Raw genomic sequence first — 26,371 nt, forward strand, 5'->3', positions numbered from 1 at the left:
TGGCTCTTGCAGGTACGGAGCTCTGCCATTACCCCATGTAGGCTCCTAACATTCATTGCAGTGTTTCTACCCGGCATGAACCCGGACTGGTCCGGATGTATTATATTCGTCAGGTGTAGTGCTAGTCTAGTTGCCAATACTTTCGCGAGGATTTTAGCTTCCGCATTTATCAGCGTTATGGGACGGTAAAAGGTACATTTTACCGTAGGTTTCCCTGGCTTAGGAATGGCCACTATAGTAGCCAATCGTTGGTCCAGCGGTAATGCACCCTTCTCCAGGCTATCGGTGTACATGCGTAGTAAGTGTGGGACAATAGTTCCCACCGTTTTCTTGTACAGCTCAATAGGCACCCCATTCGGACCCACCGCTTTGCCAGACTGTAATGACTGGTTCGCGGTTTGCAGTTCTTCCACCGTGAGATCCACCTCTAACTCTAGGGCCTTCTCCGAGGTAAGCTTGGGCATTGCGATGTCTTTAATGGAAGCCAGTGCCTCCTCCACTGTCATTGTGGATGCGGAGGTATATACCTTCTGGAAGTGTCGATGTAATGTGCGGACTATCACCCGCTGATCCACTGTCGTCTGTCCTTCCTCCGTCTGTATCTTTGCTATCCCCATGTTACCCCACTCCTTCTTATCCAGCCATGCCAGAAGCTTTCCGGCTTTGTCTCCTATGTCATATATTTTATGTCTAGTGGCCGTGAGTCTTGACCTAGTCTCTTTTCTAAGATGTTCTCTATATTTTTGCTGTCTAATGTGTAGCGTTTGAGATGCAGCTGGTATGGGGTCAGCAGAGTTTTGCATTTCAGCTGCATGCAGGTCTAGCTCAAGGTCATGCATTTCTCTCTGTTTCTCCCACTTATGCCCTGCAATAGAGACTATGGCCTGCCCCCTGACAACGGTTTTGTAAGCCTCCCATAGGATAGACGGTGAGCTAACTGATGGAGTATTTTCTTCAAAGTAGTGTTTTGTCGCTTTCCTGACTTTTGGTAACCGCAAATAGCCGGGGTAGATGGAATAGACCCGCCTGCGACTCTCGTGGTGATATGAAAAAGTCAACAGTATCGGGAGTGGTCCGAAATGCCCCTAGGTTTTATTATTACATCGTCTACGCTCTTAAGACTATCCATTGAGGCCAGGAAATAGTCTATTCTAGATAAACTGTTATGTACACCTGAGTGGAAGGTATAGTTTTGTGTCGTGGGGTGGTGCTGCCTCCATACATTAGTAAGTCCAAGTGCCTCTATAAAACCCTGTAGGCGAGACACACCAGATATTTGTGTCTTCCCCGAATATCTGTCCAAGGTGCCATCTATAGATGCATTAAAGTCCCCCCCCCCCCTATCAAAAGTTCCCCCTTCGGCAGGGTAAGTAAGAACTCGCTAGGGGGGCGGAGCTAGCTGGCAACTGAGATGGCCGCCTGAGCCGTTAGCTCCCCCGTCTCAACGCACAATCCTGCAACTATCCTACATGTACGGCGGTCTGCGAACCCCTAACTAGCTTGATTTGGCCAACGGAACAACTGGGGGTCGGTTTGAGCGGATGCTCGGACCCCGGGACAACAGCCTGCAGACGCGACGCTCAGAGAGGCCTGGTGTTGGGGGCGCCCTAGAGAGGCAGCGACCTCACCTGACAGTGAGGCGGGAGAAAGACGCTCGAGCCCGGCTGCTGGCTCCTGCTAGTGCCCGACGCTGGAGAGGAGGTGCTGGCGGGCCCCTCTGGCACGGGCCGTGACTCGACATTGCCCCCGGAGTGGACGGCGACTATATTAGAGGGTGACCCGGAGTCGTTCACCCCCCCCTCCCCTGGTGTCTGACGGCAGGCTGTGGCTTCAGGATTTGCGGCGGAAGAGCCGCGAACTATCGAGGTGAGGGGCTGGCTGTGGAGGCCGCGGCTGCGGGGAGAAGTCCCGGCGGTCTCCGGGACCTGAGGGGGCCTGCCGGCCCGGTCCAGAGAAGCCGGGGGACCGGTGGGGCGCTGAGGTGAGGAGCTGGTGGGCAGCAGAGACATCGGGGCTGGTATCGGCACTTCGCACGGTCCGCCCAGAGTGCCCTCCCCTAGCCACCCCGGATAACTGCGGCCCCAGCGCGGTTGCTACAGAGTGCGGGCCTGATGACGAAGATGGACTCCCTTTCAGGCTGCGACGACAAGCGGAGGGCAGCTCCTCGCTGAGGCGGCGAGGGTGTGGATGGTGGTCTAGATTGGTGACAGCGGCGGTGTATCGTTCGCCATCTTGGAATCGGCGATCTGAAGCACAGTGCTGGGGTAGGGCGAGATGCTTGGGTGTTTGCTGCGGGACACTGGTGAGCATACCCCGACCTTACAGCTTCCCGCATTTGAAGATTGCACTGACTGGTGGGGGCCGGACAGCTGCCTCCCCCCCCTACCCAAGCGAGACTTAAGCGGTGTTGCTCCGCCTGATGGGCTGTCTCCTTGCTGCCCATTGAAGGGCGGCACTTGTGGGAACCCCTAGCGACTGCCCTCCTCGTTGGTGGCCGACCCTGATCTCGGCCTGCGGCTTTCCTATCCTAACTGCCAGCGAAGGTGCCTGGGCTGCCTAGCCATTGGCCGCACAGACAGGTCGCAACCGAAGCTCTCGTTTGATCTGAAGGGCCCCAAGACGGGAGACACTACTGCAAGGAAGAACTTGGGGGAGCACGCCTCGCTGGATGACCCCTCATATCAGGACATAAGAAGTATACTGATCGCCATAGAGAAGAGTCTTCAGGGAGGCATTACATAGCTGGGCACCGAGATGGATGCCCTCATGTATCGAATGGACCGCATGGCGGAAAGATTGGATAAGCAGGCTGAGAGGATGGACATGGCGGAACGTCGCATTACGGAGGTGGAGGAGGCGCAGTCTTCCTTAGTTGGGGTGCGATGGCAGCATCTGCTTTGTTGAATATGTGGTATGGGCACGGATCTGACGGGGATCCTGAGTGGAGGGAGTTCATGACCTTGCGTGTCTCGTCATCGTTGACGTTGGACCAGGAGGTCAGGCCGTTGGCGCTGGTGGTGTTTACAGGGAAGGTGGGGTCTGGCGTAGTCGGGGTGATCATGGTGTTGAAGCTGTCATGGATGTCAGCGATCTTGCTGTTGAAGAAGATGGCCACTGAGTTGCACAGTTCTTGTGAGGGCGGTATGTTGTTGGTGCTGGGGTTGGCGAGTTCCTTTACAATGCTGAAGAGCTCTTTGCTGTCGTGTGCGTTGTTTTCCAGGCGGTCTTTGAAGGAGGATCTCTTGGCTAATCTGATGAGGTGGTGATGTCTGCGGGTGGCGTCCTTGTGGGCTGCATGGTTGTCCGGAGTGCGTTTGTGGAGCCATATCTTCTCCAGTTTCCGGTAGGTGCGTTTGGAGGTCTGCAGCTCGTCGGAGAACCAGGTGGCTCTCTTGCTGGCGTGGTTGTTGGAGGGTTTCTTGAGTGGGGTGAGGGTGTTGGAGCAGTCGTTGATCCACTGTCTGAACTTGCGGGCTGCGCCGTCTGGGTTGGTGGGGTCGGTGGGTGGGTTCTGGGTGAGGGTGGTGATCAGCTGGTCTTCGTTGACTTTCCTCTAGCAGCGGCGAGGCAGCTGTTGGGTGCGGTGGTGCGTGGTTGGTTTGTTGAAGGAGAAATGGATGCAGCGGTGGCCGGTCCAGTGGAGTTCGGTGGTGTGGTCGAAGGCGACGTGAGTGCCTGTGGAGAAGATGGGCTCCAGTGTGTGACCAGTGGCGTGGGTGGGTGCAGTGACGAGTTGTTTGAGGCCAAGGTTGGCAAGGTTGTCGATCAGGGTGGTGTAGTTGGCGTTGTTGTTGTTCTCGAGGTGGAAATTCAGGTCCTCGAGGAGGATGTAGTCTGTGGAGACGAGTGCATGGGTGCTGGCGAGGTTGGCGATGGAGTCGCTGAATTGTGCTCGGGTCCGGGTGGTCTGTAGATGAGTGTTCCTCTGAGGGTGGTGGTGGGGTTGGTGTGGATCCGGAAGTGCAGGTGTTAGGCGGTGTTCAGGGTGTTGTCTGCGTGGGTGTCGACCTTGTGGGTGGATTTGGGGACGATGGCTATTCCTCTTCTGATTCCGTTGGCGCGATCCCTGCGGGTGATCTTGTAGTCATCCGGGATGGCTATGGCGATGTCGGGCGCCGAGGATTTGTTCCACCCGGTCTCGGTCAGGAAGGCCACGTCTGGGTCTGCTCAATTTTATGAAGCTACTTGAATATGTGTGGGCCTGTACAGGTATGACTACAATAAAAATGATTTACAAAAAAAAAACAAAAGGAAGGCCACGTCTGGGGCGGAGGTGTCGAGCAGATCCCAAAGCTCGACAACGTGTTTGCGTGCGGAGCAGGTATTGAGGAGTATGCAGCGTAGGTGTTTGGATCCGGTCCTTGGAGGTTTGGTGGTTCTGTCGCTGGTGAAACTGAAGGTGTGGCAGATGAAAGGTCCGTGAGTCCGTTTTGATGTGGCTTAGAAGCAGGTGTCGTTTCGGCCAGCGTTGAGTGCGTGGAGGGTGCTGGCGTCGTAGCAGAGATTGGTGTTTTTGGCGTTCGCGGGGTCCAGGGGTTCTGGCGCTGGGCGCGTTCCAGGCGCGGGCGGGCGCAGACGGGCTTGCTTTCGGCGCGGCCACTGCGCAGTCTCCATAAGAGGTAGAAAGGGAGGGAAGAGCAGCTGGGAGGCGGGAGCGGGGTGGCCAATAGGTGTCAGCAGGGCGGGCCGCAGAGTCGCAGCGGCGGGAACGAGGGAGTCGGAGACGGCCGCAGGAGCAACGAGGCAGCTGGCGGCTGTGTGGTGGCATGGGGAGCGACCTGCCTGCAAGCAGGGTCAGAGGTCGCTCCTACGCCACTGCACAGCACCCTTAAGAGGTAGAAAGGGAAGGAGGAGCAGCTGGGAGGCGGGAGCGGGGTGGCCAATGGGTGTCAGGGGGCGGGGCCGCAGGGACGCAGCGGCGGGAACGAGGGAGTGGGAGACGGTGGCGGCAGGAGCAACGAGGCAGCTGGCGGCTGTGTGGTGGTGTGGGGAGCGACCTGCCTGTGATCAATGTAAATAGATAAATCTGTTCCGTGTTCAATTTCTTTTATGAACTGTTTTGAATACTAAATGCCTTATGAAATGTGCACACAGATACGGGGATGCACTAATCCCGCTATGGGTACCTTTGTATGAATACTGAATACAAGTGTGTACTATTAGATGCACGTTACAAAATGAATGCCATGTTGACTTATGAGCAAATGCACTTGGTTGTCCCCTTCTTTGTTTCCATACTCCCTATGTATTGCAAGTCACTACTCACAACACAGTGTGTGACCAAGCTTGCTGTGCAAGTGAAACGCATTACCTGGATTAAAACCAACGTTCTGGTATTTTGCAAATACTCTAGGTGATCGCTGTATTGGAACTTTATTTGAATATTAATGACCTGCTTGCTCCGCTGGCTACAAGCGATCCACTGCGTATGTGTATATATATATATATATATATATATATATATATATATATATATATATATATATATATATATATATATATATATATACATACATAATATGGGTTTGAACAATTCAAAAATATACTATCATTATTAGAAAAAAGGCATCACAATATTTTTCCTAATTTAATGGTTTGCATCCATTTCATTTCTTTTGGTTTTTAGTTCTTCATGAGGCGATTAGTACTGGCGATCCCGAGATTGTGCGAACCGTTCTCCAGCATCGAGAGTTTCACAAAGCATCTATCGCACTTGGAGGAGTTCCACAACTACTTCAGAAAACACTTGAGGTAACTAGGAATCCTCTCTGCTATACTTATCTGATAACTGTAGACTACTTCAAAAAATGACAAAGCAAAAACCACAGAAGGGGCATAACACAAGAGACCTCTTAATTTAATCTCAGAAAAATCTTGTGAAGCCAAATTTCAGCAAGCAAGGCAACTGTGCAAGTGCCGCTGATGGTGTCCCTTCAATCTTAACTAATAAAAAAATCTTTAAAAAAAGATGTATTGAAAAGAATACCTCATTTGAGGCATTTATGTGCTTTTCTCACTGTTTTCGCCCAAACTTGTATGAGGAACAGTAGTCTAGGAAGCAGCATTTTCATGCATAATTAAGGGTTAATCTAGTGGAAAGATTGAGCTGCTTCACAGCGAACAGCCACAATTTATTCTACTTGCTACAAGATACAATTGAGTGTTACAATTGAATGTTGCATACTGTTTTAAAACAAAGATATGAAAATTACATTTTTTCTGAAAGTGTTACAAACGGGATGCAAGGACATCTAACCACAATCAGTCGCTGCGGAAAATGCTTTGATAAAATTGAGCAAATGGGGCTTACACTCTTGCAGGAGATTATCAAGAAGCAATGGTTTTAAGTAGTTAACCTTTTTTCTTTGAACTCTTTTTACTTGGGGTTTTGTCCCTTAATGGGTAGGTGAAAGCATTGATATATTTATATAACTGTCTGGTGTAGCACTCCTTAGTGCACTTTACATATAACTCATGCATTCCTGGTATTTGCTGGCATGCGTGTACACTTGGGGATGTATTCTTTGCTCTATTCCGAGGTTGGTGGAGCCATTATATTTTTTCTTGTTTGATCTAAAGGAGTCTGTTTTACAGGGGACGCTTGTCAGCATGGTAATAAATGTGTCTGTTGTGTTCATGTGGAAAGATGCTTTGTCATGATGGTCATGAATACAAGGATTTGTGTGCGTTTGATTGTGGGAGAATATAGCTTTCTTTGTCTTCGCAGGGATGCTCTCTCTGCATCTGATGTTGGAGTCCCTGAACTCTGTTCAGTGATGCTGATAGCTTCTTGGAATTTCTTTGAGGGTTCACTGGAAACCAGCCACTAGAGTCCATTAGTATTTCTGCTTATGGAGAGAAAGGATGTTTAACCAGGAAACGTTGTGACGTATGCCAGGCGGTGGTCTGGACTTAAAGAGGATCACTGATTGGTGTTGTTCAGTAACAGGCAGTGCTAGTTTTGGATATTATCTCAATAAGATGTATTCAAACATATAGCTCAATCTAGAAATGTCTTTCTATACAAAGGGAGAAAACACTATCATTGTCAAATCAGTGTTTTGAAATCTGGACCATGCATTCGGACTCTGGTGTGGCTCTGGCTGCAAGAGTGTGGATGGCAGTGGTTGAATTAGGTGGTAATCAATTTCCTACTCAAGATGCCATTTTGAGCAGCATCAGCAGTCAGGGTGCCATATTGAGCAGCAACAGCATTGAGACAGTGAGCTGCCATTTTAGGAAGCTATTGTAGACCAGGAGGGGTTCATTAAGGGAAAACCTCTTCCACCCTTTCTTGTACCATATGCTTAACTTTGAAAGAAAGCATTTTCCTCTTGGGAAATTCTTCCTCTGGGACCTTCCAAGGGTGGGACAAGGATGGTCAGACTATTATTAACCCTCTCCTCCCTTACTCTTCTAATATGGGTAAGGTCCTGCCCCTGGAAAAAGTGTGCTTTGCCCCTGCATCCACTGACAGCGGTCTGTCAGGGTATCTGAAATCCGCCTCTGTTTTTATGATGTATTTTCAGCCTTCCAGCGGTTTCTTAATTTACAATGACGCTGCTGTGCTGTATAAAGTTATGAATGTGAGACACAATACTTTGCTTGATCAGTTCAAGACCGATGTCTAAAAGCAGTTCATCTCTTGTGAATGCAAACCTTTTAGCTCATTTTCTGGGATGATATCAGTGATGTTGGGTGCACAAATGGGCCATCAAAGGGCGGATTGTGCCCTATATACATGCTTGAAAGATACACAACTGTGGCCTTCAGGTACTTGTGTCATGCCTACAGTATGATCTACAATGAACCTCCAAAGCCTTTGAGCCTTTCATAACTAGGCTGAGAGTTGAAGCCAACCACTATTATGAGGTGTTTTCTCATTAAACTTTCATTTAATCTCATGCCGTATAGCAAGGAGGTTGTCTGTGGCAAACCAGGATTTTTATAAGATGGTGAGATGGGTCTTAGGAGAGGTAGATCCTTCTCTTTTTTGTTTAAGATTTAAAGAATACATTTTAGCCACTACTGGTGGATCCCCTTCAGGTTGCATTTTGACGCTCCTGTCTGACAACACTTTCTGCATTCTTAGATTCCTGCGCTTGTTTCCTGATCAAAGAACAGAAGGAACCCTGGTACCTCAGGTGTGGTAAATGCCTGCAAAATTAGAACCTATGAACACAAGGTCAAAACTCACAGGCAGACTGAAAATAAGAAAAAATATAGAGTCCATCAGTATACTTAATTTATCTCTCTAGGTAATATGGCCGCTTCACCAACTCTAAAAAATTTGGTGATCAAAATTAATCGGTGCACGCTTTATTATAAAGCTCTTCTAAAAACACTGACCATGGTTGTGAAAACAGGCATATGCAGCCTTTCTCTCTAGAATCAATTTCACAGTGACTTTCTGTTGATTATAATCGTTCCTGTTTATTTGCGATAAGGATAGTAACACTTCGTCCCACTTTTGTATCTGTGTTGGTTTTTCTGGCATTTTATTTAAGCTCCCTTATTATATCTTTTATTTGCAAGTGAAAGAAGCATATACACCTAAAGGCTGTTAAACTACACCTTACAATATCCCCATAAATAAGAAATATCCTTTCCCACAACCTCGTATCCACATTTATCCCAGATAATCACATACATATTCTGTTCACGTACTCGGGGATCAGATTAAAAATAGGTAGATGTGGGGATGAAAAAAAGAGGAGTGAAATAATTAACTGCTCCTTTAGAGGGATTAGAGTAACTTCCTCACCCGCAAAGTCCTTGACCAGCATACCTTCTGGCCAGACACCTATATACTTATTAACGCCTACAGTGGATTTTGTCTTTGAAAACATCCTTGAATGTTTCATTTGTTAAAATCTTGCAGATACGTTTAATGCTCTTTATTTATTTTTAAATCTCCTATAATTGATATATCCTGAAATTGTTTGTTCTATATTTTCATCCCTCGAGCTGTACACTTTGTCTTTTTTCATGTCAGGCTCCCGACTTTTACATGGAAATGAAGTGGGAATTTACTAGCTGGGGTAAGTTGAGTTTCTTAATTCTTTGTATTGCTTTCATGTTTTCAAGTAAAAAAAATTGGGTCACGAAATCCAACATTAGATGTAGATGATTAGTTAACTTTTAAAATGAGAGGGGTAATATGATATGACTAAAAGAGATAAGAGCAAAAATGGACTGTAACTATGTGATCAGTGTGATTGGAGAATGGGCTTGAGCAATATTGGTGGAAAATAGAGCTTGCAGCCATGATATTACAATAGAAATAGTACTTTTTCTGCTAACTCCATTTGCACCGTAAGAAACATTTTTACTTGTGACTGCACTTGATACGTGAAATATAGTTGTTCCAGCAATGCATCTTGGTAGAAACATTCTTTGGTTGTCTTCGCCCACTGTGCTTCTTAAGATATTGGAGCTTAACTACCTGGGGAATTACAAGCTAGACATATTCAGGGTGAAAGAAAATTCTTATTCAGCGATTGGAATTGACCATTAAATACACATTTCTGATTTTTTTTAAAGTTATTGCTATAATTAAAGCAGTTCACTGAACTTTGAAAGCACTGGCTGACCTTGAGAAAGCAAGTATGTGATTAATTAAGTGAAAATGATAAACAAAAACATTGCATCTACCATGATGGCTGGTGTCAGTGGGTGAGTGGCGCCACCCTTGTTACAAATTCTCAGGAAACTTTTTTAAATGTGGTGCTTCCATCAGTGTCTGTTCTTCATTGCAGTGCCACTTTTGTCCAGGGTTTGTCCTAATGATGTCTGTCGGATTTGGAAAAGTGGCGCTAAACTGCGAGTGGACGCCACATTACTGGGTTTTGAAAACAGGAGTTGGGTTCGTGGAAAGCATAGCTTCATTTTCAAAGAGGAGGGTGAGTAGCAGTATGTCTTTCACAGTTGAAAGGTAACATTTAATAGTTGAGAGCACGGAATTAGTGAAAAGTGGAAGTGCAGCCATTTGATGAAATACTTCAATACTGTAACAGTTAAAGGACACATTATCCTATTGGTTTTGCCCTTTTGAGTTTATTGTAGTATATTTTTTATCACTGGGCCATGCCTCAACAGGCAGATCTTGTCAGAGTCTTGGTCAGTCAATGTCTAACATGCTTTCTGTTACAAACATGTCTGGGTGTATTATTTTATGAATGTTTCTGAATAGAATACAACCTTCAATGTTATGGGACAATGGGGGTGGTGGCCCCAAATTCCAAGAGGAAACACATACACTCTGCTGTTTAAAAACATGTAATATCTAATATGCTACAACAGAATACATTAAGACAGGGCTCCAACTATACACCCAGCTCCATGCGAATATGAAGTTAAGTGACTTTGAAGGTAGCAACAAAGGACCTACAAATGCAAATTAACAGTGACAATATTAATTGATGCCATAGCTACGTCAGAACTATCTGTGGATCACATGAACGAGAACTCAATAGAATAGAGTAATGGTGCTCCTGAAGGAAAATCACGAAACTGGTATATTCAACACCTTATCTTGGACGCGGTGCAGTAGGTTAGCGAGAACCACCGTTCTCCCTGTCATGTGGTCCAGGTCAGCAAAACAATAAGAATACAGTCCCCAGCACATGCACAGTAGCAGTTAACATATTATCAATAGTGAATGTTGACAAACAAATTCTCTTCTTTATTATTTTTCTCTCTTTTCTTTCTCTCTTTCTTTCTCTTTCTTTCTTTCTCTTTTATTCAGTTGTCATAATTCCTTAGCCAACACCTGTTTTGTCGCCTATTGGTCACACTATCCTGCGACTTCTTCAAGGCTTAATCTTCTGTCTTTAGAGCCTGCTTTAACTGTGGACGATGGCAAATGTGCGGTCAGTAACTGACTAATGCAGAGGCTTCTTATCAAGGGTTGAAGTGACACCAGAAAGAAAGCAGGTCACACGCCGTCTCCACAAAGACTCACTCTCTCCTCTCCCCCTCTCTCCTTTTTTTCTCTCCCTCCTTTTTCTCTCCCCCTCCCTCTCTCTCATTCCCACGCTCTCACTCCCCCGCTCTCTCTTTCCCCGCTTTCCCTCCCCCAATTGCTAACCACACTAGGAATTTCTAGTTTGGATTGTGTTTCCATAGGAAATGCACTTTTTTTTTAGCTTAGATCTTTGGTGCAGTTTGCTGAATCTTCACAAACCGTTCCCCAAAAATATGTATATGTGTGTGTGCGTGTGTGTATGTGTATATATATATTTTCATTAATTTCTCACAGAAAGGGTCGCACAGTCACTGAGCATAGCTCAATTTCAAATGTATTAGCCATACAGCGCAAACAAAACTTTGACAGACACGTTTTGGCACCTGACCTTTGTCAATGTCAAGACTGCCGGTGTCTTGTCGCCATTTAAATACATATAGCAAGCTGTGGACATGAGAAGGTTCTAAACACTGAGGGGGTTCAAGCCACATTCATTCCTGTACATCACCTATTTAGGAAGTGCGCAGGAATCATTATGGCTTTGAATATAATGTTTTATATATTCCAGACTTAAGGTGCTTTTATTCAAAGCACACAAAGCAGAACAAAGACAGTAACAAGAGCATGATACAAAATACACTGTTTTACTGAGGAAGTTAGGATGTTAACTGTTGAGGAGCTGAACATTGTGAGGGATTATGAGGAGAGAAGCAATTTTTTAAGTTTGAGCTAAAAAGAAAACAGAAAGGAAGTGTACAAAGTCTAGAAGGTAGCACGTGGAAGCAGAGAAATTAATACAAGTTTGGAATCAAAGCAGAGAGAAGAGTGGACATGTAAGAAGCAACAGATTGCTACATGTTTGCGGATGAATATTAATGTAATCTGGTGGATTGTTTGGCAGCAGCATAGCCAGTGAAGATGATGGAGAACAGCAGTAAAGTGTTTGAAGTCAGGAAGGGTATAGATGAAGGAATGATACATTCTGTAGAAATGCAAAGACAGAGAGATTAGGGGATACAAAAGAGGAGAAAGTAGTTGCCTGAGCATAAACAGGTGCATTCTAGGATTTTGTTTTAATGAGAAAACTAAAATGTTGTCTGATGACTGTTTCTATCATTTAATGAATATATCAGAACCTATTTTAAAAGATATTTTCATAAATTTGAGTAAACTATTTGTAATGGAACCAGAGGCCCTGTTGGGCATTGATTTATAAACAAATAATAAAAATACTTTTAACAAGTAACACTGTTCAAGCTTGAATACCAATGGATTTTTATAATTTACCCTAAATATTTTCATTTACTAGATAACTGGGCAGAGCTGTTGGAAGTAAATCATGATTCAAAGATTGTCATGAAAGAACGTTTTGACATATCTCAGGAAATTGAGAGTGTGACTCTGGAGTCAATGCAGCCTCCAGAGCGGGAAGTGACAAAACACCTCACAAATCCAGTAGTTAACACTTGCCTGGATACCTCCAATGTTGCTTTTGAAAGGTATGGAAACCAACCTGATAACAAAGTTCTAGATATCTCTCATATTATTAAAGCAGTTTGTTTTTCGGTTCCTTCTTAGTTTCTTTGTTGGTCTGCCATTCATATATTTGCACTGTTTTCTTAGAGATTCATTTGTAATTTTGTGTGGTTGTAATTCAGTGTCTCCAGTTTAAATGTTGTTGAAAAATTAAGATTTATTAGAATGACCAAACTCTCTGTCATTGCAAACCCTAAATTTGCTTGTGTGTAAGCCAGGAAATGCTTGGTCATTTGATGTTTTACAATTTGTCTAAAGATAGAGCTTTCAGTTCTGGATATTTCTCTTGCTGTGTTATTGAGCTTATATTTCTAGATAGGCAATACTCATATGTTTTTCCTGTTTACCCAGAAAACAAAAATTGAGCACATTTCCCTTTACACTGGGAAATATAATCGTTAGGCCACCAATCCAGCTTCAGTAGCGTTCCTTGCTACCCTAACATTTTGCTATTCCTTCGTTTTGGTTTGATTATTTCATGATTAAGGATATTATGTTAAATCTGGTTGTTTTTATTATGTATTCTAAAACTGTGTGTACAATACACTTAAGAAGAAGATGCAACAATACGTTTTCGTACTTTTTTCCAGAACAAAGTCTGGATTCTGGGGCTGGAGGACTGATAAAGAAGAAATGGTGAATGGGTATGAGGCAAAGGTAAATAAAATGATTGCATACATCCTTCCAAATGTAAATATGAATTAATAAGTATGTCTTGTTATTAATTGTCTCAATGATTTGCAGCATTTGTTGCCACATTCACTATTTATGTTGATTTGAAGTATTTGCAGAAAAAGTGTAGGTGTAGATACTTAAAATTCCAGGTTTTTTAATGTGAAAGAAGCTGTGCATCTAACACAATGGGGACCCCTAATACATTTATTTATGTTTTAGGTTCCCGCTCAACCTATTCACATTATTATGTGGAGTTAATCCAACATAGTTACTAACCCATAAGCATTGCCTCAAATGTTTTATTTTGTTATTCATATAATATTTTACATTTACAGCTCTTCTTTTTTTTACATTTATTTTTGTGACTTGCAGTAACATCTTTCAGTATTTATTCATCCTTCTTTTCTTCATAATTATCTTAAAAAGACCAACAAGAAGCTAATTTATCCCACTATCAACACAAACATTGAATCAATGCAATACATTAATATTAAAAATCACCACCCCAATTCGGTCACCATCACACATTCTGAACCACTCTCATATACAGTCGAAACACACATTTATCCCAGAACTCCCAAAACCATGTTTTTCAGTGGTCCAACAGGTAGACGACTTCTCATTCAGTCTTCCATTATTGGGTCTTGATCTGGGATCTCCAAATAATTAAATAAACTCTATATCCCGGACATATTCTGGTATGAAGACTTTTGCTGATAGCACAGTGTCCTGCACGATAGGCAATTCAAAGTATCTACTGGGAGAATTAGAAAGAGGAAGAAGTGCACCAACTGTATTTGGTGAATTCAGAGATTTAAAATCTGTTGGATTTAAATGATGGGACAAACGACTTGGACGATCTTGAAAGCGATACCTTTTGTACAGGGAAAAAAGAAGGATACCAGCTAAATTTTGTAATATAGTACTGGTCTAGAACTCCTATGTAATACACCCCACTTGTTTTCCTGTTTGAAAGAAGAAAATCTATTGGTTATAGGTCAAGAAGAAGTTGATTTAGAGAACTTGAAATCCACTGAACTGTGTGTTGACCAATATTATTTTGGAGATCCCAGATCAAGACGTAATAATGGAAGACTGAATGAAAAGTGGGCTCTATCTTGTGCCATTGAATAACCTCTTTTTGGGAGTCCTGGGATAAATATGTGTTTTGAGTGTGGTTCCGACTGACTGATGGTGATCCAAGTGGTGATTTTTAATATTAATGTATTGTATTGAATTCATTTTTGTGTTGTACTGTTAGTGGGATTAATTAACTTGTTGTTGGTCTTTTTAAGATAATTATGAAGAAAATAAGGGTGGATAAGTAATGAAAGACATGTTATTGCAAGTCAGATGAAAAAAATGTTAGAAAAGGAAAACATGTAAAATAAAAACATTGTATGAATAATGAAATAGAAAATTGAGGGAATGCTTTTGGGTCATTGGCTATGTTGATTAACACAATATATTAATGTAGTCAGGTTGAGCGGGAATGTCCTGGTAAGAGGAGTACTGGTTTCTATTTGGAGGTCATCGGGTGAGTGTGTTACTCAAAATGGAAAGCACCGAGTGGGTATCCAATTTATGTACTAGTGACTGCTGGAAAGTTTTAAGGGTTGGCCTAGAATATGAAGTAGGCAGTGAGCAGAGAGGGCCAGCTCTGTAGATATGTAATATGGTGTTTAGTGAAGGGGTTTTCTGTATATTTCTGCCTTATTTCTTTCTTTTCCGATTATGGTTTTCCCCATTTTGTGTTTTTAGGTGTGAAGGGTAGCTTTTAGCATGGCTCTTAGCCCCAGGTCGCTGCTTGGTCTTAGATTGATGTCCTACTGAGGACAAATCACTTGTCGTCTAAGCTAGTTGATCTACTTAATTAGTGTCCCCCCAACCCCTCAACCCCTCTGAAAAGTGAAAAACAGCCACATTGTTCCGTCCAGTCAATAATAGCCACCGACGGTCTGACAGCCCACTGGGGTGCAGACAGAGAGTTTTCGAGGCACCCGAAATGCGGAAAGACAGGATGGCGCGATCCACGCAACAGAACACCATAACGCAGTTTGCCACTGAAAGACTCCCATTCCAGAGGACCACGCGACAGTCGAGGCAGGATGAGGGGGGGGTGGGATTAGCCCGGGAGCCCTCCCTTGCGGAGCTTTTGAAGGCAATCCAGGGCTCGCATTCGGCTCTGGATCGACAAATCGAGACGGTCTCCATAGATGTCAATCTGCTGCGGACGGACCTGAGGAAGGTGGCCGACAAAGTCTCAGACGCTGAAGGCAACATCACAGAGCTGCAAGGCGAGGTGGCATCGCTCAAACAGACTGTTGCTCAACTCAAGGCTACGACCAGAGAATTGGAGAGGAGGGCGGAAGACTCAGAAGGAAGGGCGCGACGCAGCAACATTAGGGTCCTTGGCATGCCGGAGTCGGCAGAGGCGGGAAATGCGGAACGCTTCCTAGAGAACTGAATTAGAACACAACTTTGCCCGAGGGGTCTCTCAGAGGTATTTGTGATAGAGCGAGCCCACAGGGACTGGTCCCGCCGCCACGACCGGGACCCTCCCCCCCCCCCCCCCTCCCCCCCTCGAGAGCCCTGATTGCCAAAATTCTCAATTACAGGGACTGTGACTGTATCCTGAAGGCGGCTAGAGAGTCGTCGGACCTCTCCTATGAAAACAACAGAATCTCCATATATCCGGACTACACCCAGCAAGTCCAAGAGCAAAGGAAATCCTTCCTAGGAGTCAAACGGAAACTCCAAGAGTTGGGCTTGCAGTACATGTTGCTATATCCGGCCAAATTGAAAGTGCTGGCCCAGGGGAAGGCTCAGTTCTTCGAGTACCCGGAAGAGGTCTGAGAATGGCTGGAGATCCGGGGAGACATCCTGCCACCTGGCGAACGAAGGGGGAACAGAGCCGAGTCGGGAACTCGAGCCCCGCGGAAGCGGGCGAACAGAAGACTAAGACGGTCTGAGGCGGCTGCGAGCGAGGAGAGGCGTAGAGTGCTGGTAGGATCGGATGGTGCTTTGCGTTTGGAGCCTCCTGAGGGGGTTGTTGGGGAGATGCCGTCAACGTCCGTGGGAAGTGAAGAAATATTGGTCTCGGACACACTGCCTGTCCCGACAGGGGACATGACAATAACTGATGCGGCGATCCCTGAGACTGCGGGGGTTGAGACCCCAGAGGCGGTGGACCCTTCTTGAACTGACTGCATGGTGGGGATTATGCAGTGGCGTCACTAGGGTTGGTGTCACCCGGTGAGGGTAACTCATGGTGTCTCCCCCTCACGACTTACCGCATGCACCTCCTCCGCTCCGAGTCTGTATGGATTTTATCTTTGCAAGGTAAATCTACATATAGTTTTAGGTAAACAATCTATTTCTCTGTCACATACTCAATACTTTAGTGACCTACAATGAAAATGGAAGCAGTATAAATTCTCACCACCTCTCAAGTTCAGCGATGTGTCATGTGGTCATCAAACACCTCCGTTGACTTTTAAGACATTTTTTCTTGAACACGTTTTCAATAATATAACATGTTGCAGCTGACTGCAACAAGTGCCACCATTGCCTACGTAACGTTTGCTCTTGTGCTTGACTGTCTACCATATATTGCAGAATTACACCTCTTCTAATTGGCGACACTTGTAACTGAATGCAGCAAACACATCTGCGCCAATAGGGCTACCCAGCTGCAGAGGGAGGCCATGAGTTAATGCATGTGTCCGGGATCACGACTGATAGGTGTGCCAGGGGTGGGATGGCCCAGACTGTTGGCATGCGGGAACATAGACCGTATTTGAAGAGAGGTCTTACAGGGGGACAGAGACCCCGCATACTACAGTGGCGTTGTTATTGCGGAACCCGGGAATTTTTACTATAAATGTAATAAATGTAATATGTGCAGTTCATATACACTTTTGTTCTAAGATACATGAACATGACTAACCATTATCGTTTCCACAAACTATACCTCCTTTATCTGCAGACATGGTGGTAAGCAGAATGTTAATATTGCCTTTTACCCCAGAAGAATCACGTGCGACCCTATCTGGACCACGTGGCTTCAGCATGAACCAATGTCAATTATTCTGCGAAATCGAGGATTCAACGAGACAGTCACTGAAGGCACTCCTTTGATGCTTTAGTCAAATGCATCGTAGAATGAGGCTTCACTTAATGACTAACACCGACAAACTATAGGAAAATATATAGGGAGGAGAGGCAGTTCCACATTCAGATACCCGCGTGTCTCTTTTCATTGTCCCCACGCTCAGGAACGCTCCGAGGTAAAGTCCGAAGATGGCAAACAAATGTTTAGGGTTGAGAGGTGGGGTTTTTAATACACACATAGGTTCACTTTCCAGACTAAACTTGCAGCTGGGGCTACAAAGTATTTCTTTGTTCCTCCTAAACACGAATTTGTTAAGTATTATTTCACCATGTGTAGACAGTGAGGAGTGGGAGCCAGTCAGCTGCAACATGTTATATTATTGAAAACGTGTTCAAGAAAAAATGTCTTAAAAGTCAACGGAGGTGTTTGATGACCACATGACACATCACTGAACTTGAGAGGTGGTGAGAATTTATACTGCTTCCATTTTCATTGTAGGTCACTAAAGTATTGAGTATGTGACAGAGAAATAGATTGTTTACCTAAAACTATATGTAGATTTACCTTGCAAAGATAAAATCCATACAGACTCGGAGCGGAGGAGGTGCATGCGGTAAGTCGTGAGGGGGTGACACCATGAGTTACCCTCACCGGGTGACACCAACCCTAGTGACGCCACTGGGAACGCCGCGCATCCGCATCGAACCAGTGGTGACCAGCATCATCAAATGCATCTGGTGCGTGCGTGCTCTGACTGCAGTAGTAGCAGTATTTAAATTTTTTGTATTGTAAGCAGGTGCACCGTGGTGGCGTGCGCTTACACTAAAGCAGCACTAGTCTAGTGGCCAGTAACTAACTAGATTGGTGTCACCCCAGATGGGGTGACACCCGGTGCGGTCCGCACCCCCCGCACCCCCCGCACCCCCCTAGTGACGCCACTGGGGTTATGGAGTGTGTGCAGAGGGACAAGGAGTCCATTTGCTGGGAGTCTCTCAGGAAGGTGGGGGGTGGGCTGCATACTGTATGAAGCAGGAAGGGGGAGTTTAAGGGGACTGTTTTTGGCATGACTTGTATCACGGATCGGGCACAAGAGGAGGACGGCTCTGGAAGTGAGAGGGTGTGGTGGGACGAGTTGAAGCATGCATTATGGGTTATAAGTTCATGAGCTGGAATGTGAGGGGGTTAGGCACATGCACTAAGAGATACAGGGTCCTCTCCTTCCTCCGTAGACATGGGGTGTCCATTGCATGCCTTCAGGAGACCCACTTAGTGGAGGAGGGGGCGAAGAAGTTGGCCAAAAAATGGCGAGGACAAATGTATCATGCGTCCTGCTCTACGTACGCCAGTGGAGTTTTGATTTGGGTGGCCCGGGGGGTGCCGTTCGCCATGCAGTATATGGAGACGGACATCAATGGTAGATACCTGCTCCTCCGGGCTAAACTGGACGGCAGTGAGATTGTCATTTTAAATTCATACGTTCCCATGTCATTTTAAATTCATACGCACCCAATACTGATGACCCAGCCTTCTTTGGGGATCTGCAGGATGTAATGGTTCACAATCTGGGGACCCCAACGCTTTGGTTTGGGGATTTCAACTGCATACTGGACCCGGCCCTAGATAGATCCCCCCCCTAGGGAGGGCATGAAGCCCCGTATTTACTGTGAAGCTTGGGGAGGTCATGAGAAACATAGGGCTGACGGATGTCTGGCGCCAGAGGAACCCAACTCAAAAGGTATACACCTGCTTCTCCCCCACACACAATACTTACAGCCGGCTTGATAGGGTCCTGGTGGCTAACGCGGGGATTCATATAGAAGTGGAAGTTACTCATCAGGTGCGATTTTTGTCGGACCACTCGCCGGTGGCGTGTATGGTTCAATGGTGGCCTCCGACAGCTTGCCCTCGGGCCTGGAAGCTACCGGTAGATATACTACAAGATCAAATAGGAAAGGCGCATGTGGAGACGGCCATTGGGGATTATGTGGATCTCAATTGGGGGCAGGGGAGCTTATCAGCAGCCACTAGGTGGGAGGCCCTGAAGGCGGTAGTAAGGGGAGCTTGTATGGAGCTCACATACGGAGTAAGGAAGCAACTTCTCCGGGATCTCCAGAAAGAGGAAACCGCCCTGCTGCAGGCACAGCTTGAAACAGACCCCAGTGCCCAGCAGCTGCGGGAGGAACTAGATACCCGCGCTAGGATACATGATGTATTAGATAGACTGGATAAATACACACTGGGCCAATACAGGCACCACCTCCACAGGGAGGGCAATAAATCAGGGTGGCTACTGACATACATACTGAGGAGAGAGCAGACTCCAGAGCGGATAGTGGCCTTGAGGGACCAGGCCGGACAGATGGTGTATTCGGAGCTGGCGGTCCTTGGGGTCCTTCAGTCCCATCTGCGGGAAGTCTACGCGGGAGACCCGGCGGTCTCGGAGGACACATATCTCCCTTTCTTGCAGGACCTGCCGGTATTGACCCTTTCAGATTCTGGCAGAGTGGAGCTGGACGCAGTGCTGACGTTAGAAGAGGTCCGCGGGGCTTTGGCACATTAGTCACGCGCAAAAGCGTCTGGGAGCGACGGATTCCCGTCGGAGTTTTACCAGGAATTTGGGGTTGTTTTGGCTCCGCTCTTTCTCCAAGTCTTTCACGAGACGTTCGATAGCGGAGTCCTCCCGCAGAGTATGGCCCAAGGGGAAATTTGCATGCTCCTGAAACCGGGGGGGGGGGGGGGGGGGGGGGGACAAGTATGACCCCTCGGCATATCGGCCGATAACCATGATCAATGCTGACGTAAAAATACTGAACAACAACAAACAGAGTTTTAGTTGTAAGGGAAATACTGGGCGCACTGCTTGGGTTGACTCGCAGGAAAACACAATGAAGTGAAAGGTGCATGCAGGTGAGGGGTAAATCCCTGAAACCCCTCGAAGTATGCTCTAGGAACACACTATGTACAAAAAAGGGCGAAACCTGCTGCACACTTAAGTAAAGTTCAGGCAAAAAAAGATGTCTCAATGGACATAAAGTTCAATGATCACAGACGGAGGATTCTTCTTTTTTTATTTTCTGTTCATGGAAAAGCCAGCCGACACGTGTTTTGTCGCCAGAAAACACAGTTTCCGCGACTCTTCAGGGCTGAAGGAAATAGGTGTATAACCACAGGTCGCGTTGCCGGTGATAATTCCGACCCGGCTCTGCTCAAGACCGGGTTAATCAGAAACTATATAAATTCCGAAGTGATCTTCTCCAAGATGTGCGTGGCAAAAGATTCTATATAAAAAGTGTATTTAGGTGTGGGGCTCTTCGGGTAAAGTAGATTACGATGTATCCTAATGACGTGTATCGACATAAACCTTCTGCACCGCCACCTTCCAGCACCACGGGACCCGATGTGTCTTTCCCTCCACCCCTCTGCCAGAGCCCCCTTTTGCAGACTGCCTTTCCCTCCCTGCCGCCTCTGTTGTCTCCACCATCACTGGAGGCCCGCTGGCTGGACTCTTGGCGGCGCAATATGTTTGCTTCGACCAGTGCGGCTCTATGGGTCCTTAACACTGTATGTGTGTTGGCTAGAGCCACTTCTTGCTTGTGGGACTTGGCGGAATCCCATGGGTCTGCCGCTTCTCAGGAGGGTGCTGGTGTTGATTTGCGGCACCATGTGTTAGATGGCCAAGAGCTGGCAGCGTTTATTCTTCCCTTCGCTCTGGACATCTCGGAGTTGTTTGGTCGTGCCATGGCTTCTTCGGTTGCTCTTTGCCGCCATTCTTGGCTTCGGGACAGTGTGTTCCCAGAAAATGTTCGAGAACGACTGGTGGATCTTCCCTTCGATGGCACTCTTTTGTTCCATGCCCCTGCAGACTCGGCTATCCAGAGGTTCTTGGCGGGACTTCGGCCTCCTCCTCCTCCTCCTTCCTCTCCCCCTCAGTGACCTGTGGGTTGATCTGGTTTTAGGGAGTTGTTCTTTCGAAGGGGCGAGTCGCCCCAGTTGTGTGATCTGTGTGCTTCATGTGCATTTGAGTCCTCTTGTCGGGACTGTGGTTCTGTTGGCTGCTGGCCGGCCCTTTTTGACTGTGTGTTTTTGCTCTGGGTTATCTACACCAGGTTGGCTCTGAGGCCTTCTGTTTTTTCTCTTTGGCTGCTTGACAAGCCTTCTGCAGGTTTTTTTCTTGCAGATTTTTCTGTTGTACTCTGCTGCGGAAGTTTCTTCCTAAGTGGGTTCCCATTTCTTGGGACTTAACACACCCTATGTGGGGTAGTGGTGGTTATATAGTTTGTTCTGTGCTTTGGAGCTGTGGTTGCCTTCGGGCCCCTGTTCTCCATGGCGTTACAGTACGTTGCAGGTGCAATTCTCGTCTTGTGGGTGGACTCCTCTCTGAGGCTTGTCCGGGCCCTTCTTCGCCTTCCTGCTCTTTGTCTTTGTCTGGCTTTCCCTGAGTGCATTGTCCTGTGGGTTCTCTGCCTCTGCCTATGCCTAACGGTTGCGTCGTAGTGTTTTTTGCTCCAATGTGTCTTATGGGCGCTCTGGTGGGTCGTCCATTCTTACCTGTCCACTTCTTTCATCGAGCCCTGCACTCGGTTCTGCCTCTCCCCCTGAGGGCTGCAAGGGATTTTGTGTTCCTCCCTCTTTCGGGGGCAGCCTGCCGGTTCTTGCTGGGTGACCCCGGGCTCCTTTCTGCTTCTGCCTGCTTATTGCTGTCGGCGCCGTTCTGTCTGGTCTATTGACTTCTGTCTGTGGTAGGCTCAGCTGCCCCCTTCACGGGGTGTGCTCCCGGTGGAAGAGCTTGTCTTTGTTCTACCTTGTCTCATTGGAGTCTCGAGGTTGTTCTTCTTTGTCAGTCCTTCTCCTCCTTGCCTTGGCCTTGGGTGGAAGTTCTTTTGCCTTGTATGGGCTTGGGATGCTTCGGCCTCCTCTTGCCTGGCCCTTGTTTCCTCTGTGGAGTGTGAATGGGCTACCTCTTCTTTTATTCTTTCCGCATCCCCTTTGGGGTCGGTGGTCCTCTGAGTGTGGGGTTCCCCTTGCCTTGCCTCGCCCTGTCCGTTGGACTTTTCCCCTGTGGTACCCTCTGTTAGGTCCAGGCTGTGGGGTCCTCTCGCAGACCCTCCTTCCCCATGGCTATGGCTAGGGTATCTATTCTACGTTAAGGAAACTGAAGCTAGTAGTCTCTATCAGATGTACGAATTACTTACCTTCGGTAACGATGTATCTGGTAGAGACGATTCTAGCCGCAGATTCCTTCACGGCCCGCCCTTCCTCCGCGCTCTGCGAGGACCTTTGGTTTGGTCTTCTGCACTCGCCTCCCGGTAGGTGGCTATGTCTTCTGTGAGTGCTTCTTTCGCTCTTTCTGGCAGGATGGTATGTCCTGTTTCTTTGTTCCTTTCATCTTCTTTTGGCACTTTGGAGGATGGGTTTATAGGTACCTTTGTGCCCTTCTGCTCTGGTTGCTCAAGGCTGGAGTCTACCTTTCTCTCGCCTCTCCCCTTTCTTTTTTTTTTTTTTTAAAACTTTTATTTGTGATATGCACAGTACACAGCGTCTGCCTACAACCCAATCGGGCCGGGCGCTATGACAATAAACATCTGGATACCAGATATAGAGGCAGTAAATCTAGAACAATGAATTGCAGCTTAATGGTGTACCGGCACCAAAACACGAAAAAATCAAAGGATAAAACAGGTTTTGTTTTATAATTTTGATGAAAACATATAACAAACACACCACACAATCACATGGTAGGGGCTATTCTAAGGGCTCATGGGGAGAGGGCGAGGGGATCAAACTCTAAAGAATATTGCTACATATGTCTAGGGATGGGGGATGGTGAAAGAGATTACGCAGAATATCTCTATAGACAATCATCTGGAACGTCAACTACGGGGACGAAGGGACATCAATAGTATATTCAAGTGGAGGAGTGCAGATATCTCCACGATACGCATTCCACTGGGACCATATCCTGCCCCACTTCCTAGGACGGCCTCGGGCCTCATAGACCGTCCTCTCCCGCAAACATGCACCAGTCCATGTTCTCCTTCCAAGCTGTTATCCCAGGCGGCCTATGGGAACCCCAGAGTTGAGCTATGTCCCTCTTGGCAACCATGTTACCAAGAGTGACCCAGAAAGTCTGAGCAACTGTACAGTCGGTAGGCTCCCAGACGTTAAGCAGGCAACAACGAGCCTCAGGCAGAAGAGCGACCCCGGTGACCCGTCCCATAATATCATGCACTCTGGACCTAAAAGCAGATATCACAGGACATTCCCAAATAATGTGCAGAAAGGTACCATTCATGCCACAACCACGCTTACACAACCCTTCGATCGAGTAACCCATTCGCACCAGTCGCGTACCAGTCATGTAAACTCGATGGAGGATCTTCAGTTGCACAAAACGAAAGCGAGCTGGAATGGCCACCTCCTTAGGAGAGGCGATAGCCATCTGCCAATCCTCGTCGTCTAATTCCAGGCCATCCGCGGTCCACGAGGCCCTTAGCCGCACGAGGAGGTCAGCCCTGGTGTTTATAAGTTTTTTATAAATCAAAGAAATCGTGCTGTCAGGCACGTGGCCATCCAAAATCCGGTCCTCAAGCGGTGACGACTGGGGGATCTTCGTCCCTGGAGGGAAAACAGAGGTCAAAGCATGGCGCACCTGAAGGTAGCGGAAGTACTCATTATCGCCAAGCTGGTACTCCACCTTAAGGGCATCGAAGGACTTAACCGTGCCCTTGGACCAAAGATCCTCCACCTTGCTGATACCAATCGTGTCCCACTTATCAAACCCTTTCGTTCGCCACAGGCCACCCAATCTATCCGAGTCATACAATGGAGTCAGTCGTGTCATCCTATCACTCCAGCCCGTAGCAACATTCGCATCTCTCCACGCACGCACAGCACACTTCGTAGGCCCCGTCAGGAGTCGGAATTGTTCCTTCGAGTACAAAGCCCTGTTAAAGTTACCGCCCGGCAAGAGGAACTTATCCATCACAAAAGCTGGCACCGGACCTGGGGAGTACATTACATGGTTGACCGCGCTCAACTGGGAGGCCCAGTAATAGCGTCTAATGTCCGGAAGGGCTATGCCACCATCGTACCATGGCAAAGTGAGTTTAGGCAGGGAAATACGTGCCCGTCCGTCCCAAATCAATTGCCTCTGGAGGCGCTCGACCTCGCGGAAATAACTAGAGCGTACAGGATCGAAAAAATTCTGCAGGGCGTACAAAAATCTAGGGAGGGACATCATCTTAAAAAGGGCTGCACGCTCCAATGGAGATAGGGGCAAGCCGCGCCACCGCTGGACATCCAATTTAAGCCGCCGAAGAGGGGCGTGCAAGTTACGGTCATAACGGACAGAGGGGTCTAAGGAGATATAAATTCCAAGGTACTTGAACCCAGTATCAGCCACCTGGATCGGGAATCTACGGGGCAGTGGAGGAAGCTCCCCCGCTATAACATAAATACACGATTTAGTCCAGTTAATGACGAGACCAGAGTTCTTCCCGAAGGAGGTGAGGACATCGAAAGGACGTTGAGTGACTTCTGAGGCGAAGTAAAATAAAGGAGAATGTCGTCTGCGTATAGCGAGACACGATCTTCAAGATCAGGGGCCCACCGGATGCCCCTGATCGAGGGCTCCCACCGGAGCCACTCCGCCAGCGGTTCCAGTGCCAAGGCAAAGAGGAGGGGGGAGAGCGGACAGCCCTGTCGGGTTCCACGCCCAAGCGGGAATGAGCCCGACACTGTGCCATTAACCACCAACTGGGCCAATGGTTGTTCATAGAAGAGCTTCACCCAGGCAATATAATTCGGACCAAAACCAAACTTCAAAAGAGCCGCCAAAAGGTAAGACCACTCAATGGTGTCGAAGGCCATAGTGGCGTCCAATGAGGCTAAGATGGCGGGTTCGGTCAGCGTCCCAGCTCTCGCGAGAACCCCGTGAAGTCTACGAAGATTAAGCGCCGTATTCCGATGGGAATAAAGCCGGACTGATCCGGATGGATCAGGTCGCAGATTACCGTTAGTAAACGATTCACAAGTAATTTAGCCAGGATCTTGGGCTCAGCATTGAGCAGAGAAATACGGCGATAGGAGGTGCATTGGTCACGAGGTTTACCATCCTTGTAGATGACAACAATAGTTGCCAACGCTGATCGAGGGGGAGGAGACCAGCCTCAAGGCATCCGTGAACATATTGGGCAAATGGGTCGCCATCTTATCCGGCCGCAGCTTGTAAAGCTCGATGGGCAAACCATTCGGCCCCATAGCTTTACCCGAGCGAAGGGATCGTATCGCAACAGCAACCTCATCTACCGTTATAGGCGCATCCAAAGCGGCTCTATCCTCGTCTGAGACACAGGGCAGCGCAATATCACGCAAAAGCAGGCGGGAGTCAGACTCGTCTCTATCACTCACCGACCGGTAGACCGTCTGAAAGTGGTCCACAAAGCACTCCACAATCTCACCTGGTTCAGACACACACTCCCCAGTCAATCGTTTAATCACTGGCACCACACGACTCGTTCTCTCAGATTTATCCAGCCATGCCAGTACTTACTCGCCTTATCACCCACATCGTAGAGTCTGCCCAGCTGATTCCTGTTCATAGTTTTAGCAGCATTGGTCACCAGGGCCCTATAATCAGCCTGTTTTAACACAAGGAGTGTAGGACTGCAGGTGTATCGTCACCACCCAAGTCGCTCTCGAGCGGGGTAATTTCCGCCTCAAGGCGCACTAAGTTCTCCCGTTTGGCCTTCTTATCGGCTGCAATCAGTGACCGTGCAGAGCCCCTTATCACAGTTTTAAAAGCCTCCCACAAGGAAATAGGGGAAGAGACGGACCCCTCATTCTTGTTAAAGTAACAGTCAATAGCTTTGAGAAGCTCAGAGCGCAGCTTAGGATTCCTTAAGTGCCAAGGATGGACAGGGGAAACCCTACTCCCACCACAAAAACCCACCGAAACCTCAAGCAACAAGGGGGAATGATCGGAAATGCCCCTGGGAAGATGGCGAACCAAGGAAGTATGGGCAGACATCAGAAAATAATCGATCCTCGAGAGGCTGCCATGCGCTCCAGAGTGGAACGTG

The 26,371-nt window shown here is 47.2% G+C and overlaps 1 protein-coding gene across 1 annotated transcript in view; it reads left to right on the forward strand.

Annotated features, from left to right (window-relative positions):
- Positions 1–26,371, forward strand: part of ANKRD13A (ankyrin repeat domain 13A) — a 464,307-nt gene that overhangs the window by 94,796 nt on the left and 343,140 nt on the right. Inside the window, exons 3-7 of the mRNA XM_086943131.1 lie at positions 5,627–5,751; positions 8,996–9,041; positions 9,759–9,902; positions 12,276–12,465; positions 13,093–13,159. Of these exons, the coding sequence (XP_086799257.1) occupies positions 5,627–5,751; positions 8,996–9,041; positions 9,759–9,902; positions 12,276–12,465; positions 13,093–13,159 (572 nt within the window). The remainder of the gene's footprint in view (positions 1–5,626; positions 5,752–8,995; positions 9,042–9,758; positions 9,903–12,275; positions 12,466–13,092; positions 13,160–26,371) is intronic.

Source organism: Lissotriton vulgaris, chromosome 11 (genome assembly GCF_964263255.1).
Source record: "Lissotriton vulgaris chromosome 11, aLisVul1.2, whole genome shotgun sequence".
NCBI classification, from domain to species: Eukaryota; Metazoa; Chordata; class Amphibia; order Caudata; family Salamandridae; genus Lissotriton; species Lissotriton vulgaris.